Source organism: Aulonocara sp. 'chitande type north' Nkhata Bay, linkage group LG16 (assembly GCF_057382095.1).
Source record: "Aulonocara sp. 'chitande type north' Nkhata Bay isolate Kocher_YH1m ecotype deep benthic linkage group LG16, A_spYH_male_GT1.1, whole genome shotgun sequence".
Lineage (NCBI taxonomy): Eukaryota > Metazoa > Chordata > Actinopteri > Cichliformes > Cichlidae > Aulonocara > Aulonocara sp. 'chitande type north' Nkhata Bay.
Window position 1 is genome coordinate 23,984,717 of NC_141359.1, and position 9,227 is coordinate 23,993,943.

Below are 9,227 nucleotides of genomic sequence, written 5' to 3' on the forward strand. Positions count from 1 at the left end.
CTTCTTTTGCCAAGTGGCTTTCACTGACAGGTTTAGTGCTGCATGCTTATTGATAGGCCGACACTGATTTTCTCAGAGACATAAATTCAGATCCTGGAATCATGTCAAAGTCTGCCTTCAAGAAACTAAATATTAAAAAGGGTGGTGAACTAAGTTAATGCTTACAGGCACATTTGTGTCATTATTTGCCAAGCACACTGACTCTATCTGTCTTTGTGACCCATTCTGAGCTACAAATTCCTCGTCACATTACTCCTGACCAGCCAGAGGCTGCCTACCCACACTTTTATCAAACCGCAGTGTTTCATTCGCTTTTGGGGAAGTGTCATTTAGTGTTCCTCCGCATTGTCATTCTATATTCATCCGCAGCTCTATTCTCATAGAAACACCGTGTAACGTCCAGGATCTGTTGAATAGGATCTAGAATATATAGTCATATTCTATGCTTGTTTCGTTGCAGTCGCTATGAAAACAAAAGCGGTTAAATTCATAAGCATATTTATAACAATACATCATTAAAAAAAACATATTAAAAATCTAAAATTATATTGGGACGAGTGGGGGAGAGGAGACATTAAAATTCATTCCTGACAAGCGAACTTTAAAACTCATGCATCACATTTGTTTTCTTTTCGTCTTCTTCTTTTCTTCGTTTTTTTAATGCGCACACAGTTCTCCCAACAATAAAATAAAATAAAATAAAAAGGTGTATTATGTGTCTTACGTCGTTTTTTCTAATAAAGTTATCACTTTACGTTTTACTCTTTTTTATGTTAAATTGCCCTGATTATCTTGGCCTACACGCATAACATTAATACGGGAAAAGTCTGCATGCAGTGCTCACTAAAAAACTGTCCCTGTTCACAGTATGTACACACGCAGACACACGGATATATATATATATATATATATATATATATATATATATATATATATATATATATATATATATATATATATATATATATATATATATATATATATATATATATATATATATAACAGAACACACATATATATATATATATTCTGTTGTTTTTGTCCTGCTGTAGTGACTGTACACAATAACGTCAGACGGACAGACGTACTAAAATGTTACTCCCATGCTCCTTCTAGGTCTATTATTCTCCTTTGAACCAGTAATTGAACCAGTACGGTCTCTAACTATTCGCATTATTTAAAGGGTAAGCAGCTTCCTTTGCAGCGACAGAATTCGATCCATTCCTCGTGTGTGTAAACAGTGTAGTCTCAAAAAAAGAAAAAACAACAACCAAGTTGAACGTGTGTTCAGCCGTTTCAATAGTGATTACTAAAGTGATGCTCACAGCAGTATGTGCTGCAACATCTCTTTATGGCTCCATAACTGCGCTAAAACGCACAAACAGCAGAAGAAGGATAAGCTGCATTTTATTTCACGAAATGAGTGTAAGGTGTAAAAATAAAGCAAAACAACTTGGATTTATATATAAAAAGAAAGCTAAATCTGAGTGTACTTGGTGTGTTTTATTGTCAGTGAATTGACGCCATTTTTAAACTGTAATTACTTATTTTAATGTGAGCTTTGTGAAACAGAAAGCACTACAGTTTACATTTTAAGTAGTAGTAATATTATTAATAGTATCACAACAAATAGACAAAACAAATTTCCCACGTGTGGGACTAATAAAGGTTATCTTATCTTATCTTATCTTACAACAAGCAGGACACTGTGGGACAGTCTAAAAACGACAGGCTACTTCGCTGGTTATTTAACAATAACAATAGCAGGCTAATAATAATAAAACGACGAGGCTCAGAGACCTGCCCTTTAAAGGAAAAAACCATCTGTGAAAGATCAGTGTCTCTGTTGTTATTTTCTCTGCATTTACACGGTGGGCTGGGTCTGCTTCTGCCTTCAGAAAGCCTTCCCTCTAACGATTAAATTTGGCTTCTCCTTTGTGCAAATGTGTGACATATTGCTGAAATATGGGGCCTGGGAGCTGTCAGGAGATTTCAAAATCAGTATAAGGGTGCTGCAATAACCGATTAGAAAAATGGGGCTTTCAGGTTTTGGAACTATTAAAAGTAGAGCGCTCTTCTTCACACACGTTCATCAGGGCATAAGACGTTTATGATATAAATCAGTAAAAACATGGACAATGGTATGGACCTTGCCTTGTCTACGTGTTCCAGCTGTGAATAGGCTGCTTTAGCTGAGACTTAAAGGACAACATCGCCCTCTAGCGCTCCCGGTATTCTTTCCAGGGGCCCTGAAGCTCCAGTAAAGGTAAACAGATTGCTTTTAGATCTGCAACTTTCTGGATTCCTGTTTTAATCAACAAGTTCCACTGAAGGTGGTTTAAGAACAAAGAAAAACAAAGCGTGTTAGCTCCTGCCCGTAAAGTACAATTAAGACACGTGCTCTTCTTGACCATTTCAGTACACAGTCCCATCAGAAGATAAGACTGCACCACACAGCAGTCAAAGTTAAGTTTTTTTTTCCCATCGGTGGGAAGTGCAATTGATGAATACACGTGACCATTAAGGTGGGGGGTGATTTCCTCTAAAACAATTCATCGACCAGACACCCCATGGAAAAGTGTCTACACTCTGTTTGTCAGCAACAGACGCAAACACCCAGGAAAAAGGGTTTTTCAAAGGAGAGCGTAATTACTGGCCAGGCCCATAAAGTAATTTAGGCCAGACGTCTAGCCATTTCTATAGCTTTATTGGACCGCGGTTCTTCCTGCTTTAAAGTAATTGTTCGTACAAGTTGGACCATAAATTGGAAATTCGCCGCAACACCTCTCCCAATAGCAAACATTTTATGACTTGGAGCACTACTTTTCAAAAAAACACTAAAATCTTCCGTTTTTTAAAGTTATTTTTAAAGATGTTTTAAATAATATTTAGTGGGGGGTTAATATAATTTTAATATGTGGGCTGCTAATAAGAACATCCAGCCATTACATATTTAATATTATGTTAAATAGTGCTGTTCTCTATTAGGTTACATGGCCTCGATAAACCGCATTTGGATAAGTAAGGCCTTAGGGGATATGCTTTGGTCTAATACAAATAAATTAAAGAGCAAGGTGCTTACGTCAACATGTCAAAAATACGAATAAAGGATAAAATCTTTATGCATTTATTTTTGATTTAGACTAAAGGGAGATTTTTCCTTTCCTAAACATGGCACCTTGTCATGAACTGTATGAAAGCTTAAAAAATAATTTAGGAGGTTTTAAAAACAAAGATTTTAAGCAAAATGTCGTTAAAACTGGGTAAATTCTGGCTTTACTAAAACTGCGTCCCGTGTGTGTAGTGACATAGACAGCAGTCGAAGTAGTTGCTCTGAATTCTTTTTATATTTATATATATATATATATACACACAACTCCAAATAACAGCAATACACATACATGTTTCCTGCTGCGTAAACATCCCACTTTGTTGCGTAAAACTTTCAGTTGGCTTGAAACATTGTTCGACAAATCCTCTGTGGGTCTCATCAAGGCAAATTTTTTGCACGTGTGATGCATATTTGGCCAAATAACCCCAGAACGCTGACACTTAATAAATGTTAAAAAAATAATAATAATAATAATAATAAGATTTAAAAAAATAAAATGGCTAAGGAGGCTCCTATCAAAAATCATTATAATTGTTCACATGGCTTCCTTGGTACAAACGTCAGAATGTGTGAAACGGCACCAGCACCGGACTTATAGCTGCTCCTTGCCGTTCCTCTCTCTGTTCATCTTCTTCATTTTCATCCTCCTGTTCTGGAACCAGATCTTCACTTGTCTCTCCGTTAAACTGAGTATGCGAGCGACTTCATAGCGCCGGTCTCTTGTCAAATACATGTTGTAGAGGAACTCCTTCTCTAGCTCTAAAGTCTGATATTTTGTGTAGGGACATCGCTTCTTTCTCGTCGAGCGTGCGTGAATCCAATTTGCTGCAGGGTTACCTAAAGACACATAAAGTAAATACACATGTGATTAGTTGTTTGGTTTTTCCCCTTTTTATTGTAACCTTTAATAAACCATAGCCATTGTTTTTACTTAATGGGGCTCAGAGACTTGCGGTCGGTTTCATTGAAGCAAAAGAAAATGAGAACTGTTGCCTGTTATGTCCAAAGAGGACTATTTCGATTACATGATTTCCTGTTTGTACCGATTGCCCCCGTGCACCAACAGAGGGGAATAGATCTGTACTTAGGTATAAAGTCTCTTTAGATGCAGTCTTATCGAAATATTAAGTTGTGTATCTATTTCGGGTGTCCCGTGACATGAAAAACATTAGGATCCCTGCAATAACCCTTGTAGGGCGGGTTCTCCCCTTTCGGAGCAACAGTATAGTACGAGACACTTTTATAGGTTAGTAAAACCTCCAGTTTTACACACCCGGCTCATACAGTTCTTAAAGTTGTAAATCAGCCCCGGCTATTTCGTTTACTTACTTGGGTCAAGTTTTTGTTTTTCCTCTTTGGGTTCGCTGTGGCTCGAAAGCTCACTTCCACTGTGTTCTTTGGTTGTTTTTTCTGGACACTCCGATACTCCACACGTGAATTCGCCAGCAAGCGGCCGAGCCTCCGCTTCCAACGTGTCACAATCTGAAGATTTAGCTGGCAAGACCTCTGGCTTTGTCCCGTACGACCGACTGCTGGAGGGGAATCCGGCGAACGAAACGTGGTTCGAAATGGGGTCCATCCACGGTCGGACGCTAACGTATCTCCCGTCCGACGCAGGCAGATGGGACTGGTGGTGGTGGTGGTGGTGCACATATGGATGATAAATCCCCTGAGGATGAACTGAGGACCAGGACGGCGAGAAAACAGCGGATTTCGGTGCAAAATTACACGAGGAAAAGTCTGCGTTGTCCCCAGCACCTGACGGCCTCGGGGTCATCGCGTGTGGAGCCTGAATAAAGCGAGCACCGTACACATCCTCCGGCTCCTGCCCCATTATAGCGTCCACATAGCAGTTACTGAGAGTGCCACTGGAAGACATTTTTGATGGCTTCCTACTCATATAATAAGGGTTGCACTGTTACGGGAAGCTTCCCTTTATGAACAATCATAGTATTTTTGCTGGCCCGCATCTACAGGGATTGGTTACATGGATCACGTGGTCATATTTACCAATACAGCGAGTAAATCAATCCTGCCCTTGCTCACCCCCCCCCCCCCTTTTTTTTTTCGTCAGGTTTAATTTAGCTTTTCATTTCTCAAATAATAAAAAGCCCATTCTGATGTGACTAGTGGGAGAAAACTAACGCTCAAATAAAATGCCCCTTTTTTAATGAAGATGTGAGGATGTTTCAACAAAACCTACAGTCTGTTGTTCTGTTTTTTAAAGGAGTAAGAAACATTTCCACCAAAAAGCACACACGGCGTCCAAAAACACAGATTCCTTCTGTCTTAATCCTTCAAGGGGGAAAAAGCTCTTCTAATATCGTCCTGTCCCGATACCCTCAATCCCAGTAAAATGGTTTATGGACTTACAGAGTCCTCGTAAAATAGATGTAATAACATGTTGTAAAATAAAAAAGACGCCATTTCAGCTCACAGTGCGGTGTATCCATTGTTAATATTTTGGCAAGGAAACGTATTTTCTGAGTTGGTTTAATTTTTTAAGTTGAGGCGGAAACAGCAGCAGTCGTGAAATTATTATATTCATTGAAAGGAGAGTAATAATGTATCAATAAATGTTTTACGAGGTGCGTGTGATTATACATGCCGTCAATAAAAAAAAGTCTTGGAGGAGTCCATGTGTGTATTGCTCTCTGAAAGGTGTAATTTAGCACTAATAGCCTGCACATCTTGCCATGTTTCTTCTTCTACTTTTTTACCTACTTTTTTCACTATGTCATTTTCTCGCACTGTGTAAGGCAGAATGTCTCGACCTTCAGTGAACACTTGGAGATAAGAACTAGGTCAAATCTGAGGAGGGGATCAGAAATTGTGTTACGTTATCAGACGTTTGAAAAAGATTTGTGGCAAGCTAAGAAGGCCACACGAAGTTATTTTGTAGATGAAAATGAAGGCTGATTTCGCCACGAAGAAAGGGAGAGCCGAAAGTAATTTACTCCGTCCTCTAATCCTTATAGGCAGTGAGTTTAATTATAAACAGGCCTGCACGCAAAAGCTAAACCAACTTTATTCCATTACACAATCAGCCATCTTCGCATGATTTTGCTGAGCTTTTTCTTTTGCATCCAAATAGACTTTAAAGGAATTCTATCTTGTTATTCATACTAATTTTACTTAGATTTTATTTTTAAGTCGTTTTTAGCCAGAATTTGCCTTCCTCGAGTAGCCTACGCGTAAATGAGCGTGAGAATATATTTTCTGAATTTAAGAAGATTACTGTTTCGGCTCGTCTTCAGATGAAGTTGCGGCATAATTACAAACGTTTGGCGAAACTGGAAACACAAATGAGGGACGCGTTCACACTGTTTTGCCTGCTGTTTTGTGCAACAAGCTTGGAGGAAATTGTTCTTTTTCTTGCCTTTTCCTGCTCGGAATGGGACTGTTTTTTGAAGGAAAACAATGCTTGCGTCAGTGCAAATTAATTTCGGATACTCACAGTGCTGCTAAAACTGAGGCAGGCTATTTGCCGAGCAGAGACCGTGTAGCACGGACAAATCTAAAACAAGATCCTTTGACAATATATTTATTGCAAGATACATGCCACAAACATGCAATAAATTCACAGATTGACATTGTTTTGTTCTGTATTTTTTCCATCACTTTAAAGCCCATAGAAACATTTCACTATCGAGCACACGGCTTGCACTTACTCTTAAACAAATGTTGCACTAGACGACAATAAATGTGCTTTCATGACTGAAATAGAGTAACCTTTTCCACAGCTCGGCCGGATACCCATGTCTTTTTAGTAGAAGAGAAGCACCCTCCAATAATTTAAGACCACAAAGTGTTACCCTGTGATGAAACAAAACAAATACAGGACGCCACGCAAAATAATAATAATAATAATACAAATAAAAAAATACTAAGATTGGCAATACAGTCACAGTTTTGTTGATTTTGAGATAAATGTCCAATGCCAGCGAAGCATCAATATGTGAAGGAGGAGGAGGAGGAAAGACAGCTAACACATGCAGCCTCACGAAAAGGTGAGATTTGAGGTCAGTTCACGGATGCGGTTTTCCCTGTTCATTTTCTTCAGCTTCATCCTGCGGTTCTGAAACCAGATCTTGACCTGCCTGTCGGTCAGGTTAACGCTCCTGCTGATCTCTAGGCGGCGCTCTCGGGTCAGGTACATATTGAAGAGAAACTCTTTCTCCAGCTCCAGGGTTTGGTGCTTTGTGTACGGGCACCTTTTCTTTCTCCCACTTTTTGCTGTCAGCCAGTTGTTTGTGAGAGTGTCACTCTTGCAGTCTGCAGGGATTCAAATCAGAGAGATCAGAGTTTTATTTTTTATTTATTTATTTTTTATTCTTTTAGCGACGCACTGAGCGTCCTCTCGAACAAAAAGCTCATCAGTTGCTTTGGATTTCACCTCTGGGAAATAACGCACAACATTTCCCTGAATAAATAAAATGCATGGGTTGTTATTAGTCACTCACATGCCATCACTAATAAAACAAAAATGAAATGAAACCCCAAATGATCAACCCGCACACGAGGAATAGGTGTGTATATGGCCTGATTTTTTTTCTGTAAATCCTGATTTAAATGGTGAATTAATATGAATCGTGTAAGATTTCATAAGGAATTTGACATATTTTACTAATTTTGCAAATTGTCAAAACTGGATTGGGATTAGGGTGAGATTTCTCCTCATCATTTTTCATCTTTTTCCAAAACTTAAAAGTTCACACATTTGCCAAACAGATGTTAGAATTAATCAGTGGAGCTTGATTTAACGCTTCAATTTATGAAAGCTGTGCAATATGCTCACATAAGACAAGATTTTGCATAAAAAAAACTATGCATATACTTTAAATATCCAAAGAACAGGAGGACATAGGCTTCATGCTGCATGGTAAAACCATTCTCTGTTGCCTATCAGTGCAACCTGAGAAAGACTCTCATTAAACATTACGACTTTAGGGTTGTTTGTGTTTTATACTTGGTTTTATGATGCTGGAGCCTTCTCAGCACCGCGCCACGAGATAAAAGCTTTCATTACAGCCAACCCACCTTTCCCTTCCTTCTGTAGCAGCTCAGGACTGGACACAGGCGCTTCCACTGAGCAGTTTTTCTCCTCCGAGCCCGACTTGGGATCCGGGCTTTCTACGGGGACCGGCGTTCTTGCGGTTTCCGGGTTTTGCGAAGCGTCCTCAATTTTTTTATCCACCTCTGAGAAATTAGAAGATGCCGACGAGGGCTGCGGTTTCGGGGTGACCCGGCTGAGCTGCATCAGTGTCGCGTTTGGACTCGGTGCTTCATGGCAGTAGTTTTCCTGATGCTTCCCGTTCGCATAAGTTTGGCTCAGTCTGAAATAGCCGGGAACCGGGATCTCGGGACCATCGACCGGACACGATTCAGGAATAACGTTAGAATATGCGGGGACTTCTGAAGAGTTGACTTTTTGTACTCTCTTATCGGAGTACATGCAGCAATTACTCTCTTCCTTTATGCTCTGTGAAAATGTACAGTTTGACATCTGATTGGGAGGCTCTATTCTGCAGGGTCTGCTCGGATCAGTCCAGTTATCTATCTGAGGTATGTACGAGTGGACGTTCATGCCCATATTTTGGTGGTTGACCTCCCCTCTTTTGCCGAAAGACGGCAGGAGTCCACAGGTTTGCATTCCGTAAGTTCCCATTTCTGAGCCAGACGGCATGTACATGTTGCTGTTGGAGTAAAAGCTGTCCGTCCTGCAAGCACCAATTAAAGAGTCCACTAAAAATGTATTTGCCACAGGAGAGCTACTGGAGAAGGACATTTTTTGAATTTAAGTTCTTAGGAGGAGAGAGATGTCCTTTGTAAGCTGACATATCTAGGAAAAACAATCTGTAAGTCAGGATGCCTCCCAACCACATGACAAGCCCACCAATGAGATTTGAAAATGGCCTTGAGACGCAGCCTCCTCTCTCTGCACACACTCGCACTGCGGATGCAGACGTGGTCAACAGCGACACCTACAACACGGACTTGAAATTGGTTTTTGCAGAGAGTCGCGCACGTTTCCAATGGGCATCGCGGGACTTGGAGACTTATTCGCGAAATTGAAAGAAATGCGTCGAAAGGACCATTTGAATCCCAACAAAAA

The 9,227-nt window shown here is 40.0% G+C and overlaps 2 protein-coding genes across 2 annotated transcripts; both read right to left on the reverse strand.

Annotated features, from left to right (window-relative positions):
* Window positions 1-1,526: 1,526 nt before the first annotated feature.
* Window positions 1,527-5,049, reverse strand: hoxd9a (homeobox D9a). Its single transcript, XM_086266222.1, has 2 exons — window positions 4,442-5,049; window positions 1,527-3,949 (listed from the first exon to the last, which is right to left on the reverse strand). Exons 1-2 carry the CDS (start codon window positions 5,010-5,012, stop codon window positions 3,705-3,707), a joined length of 816 nt encoding a protein of 271 aa, XP_086122348.1. The 5' UTR covers window positions 5,013-5,049; the 3' UTR covers window positions 1,527-3,704.
* A 1,629-nt stretch (window positions 5,050-6,678) lies between these two features.
* Window positions 6,679-9,051, reverse strand: hoxd10a (homeobox D10a). The gene is made up of 2 exons (XM_086266342.1): window positions 8,153-9,051; window positions 6,679-7,387 (listed from the first exon to the last, which is right to left on the reverse strand). Exons 1-2 carry the CDS (start codon window positions 8,898-8,900, stop codon window positions 7,113-7,115), a joined length of 1,023 nt encoding a protein of 340 aa, XP_086122468.1. The 5' UTR covers window positions 8,901-9,051; the 3' UTR covers window positions 6,679-7,112.
* Between the last annotated feature and the right edge of the window lie 176 nt (window positions 9,052-9,227).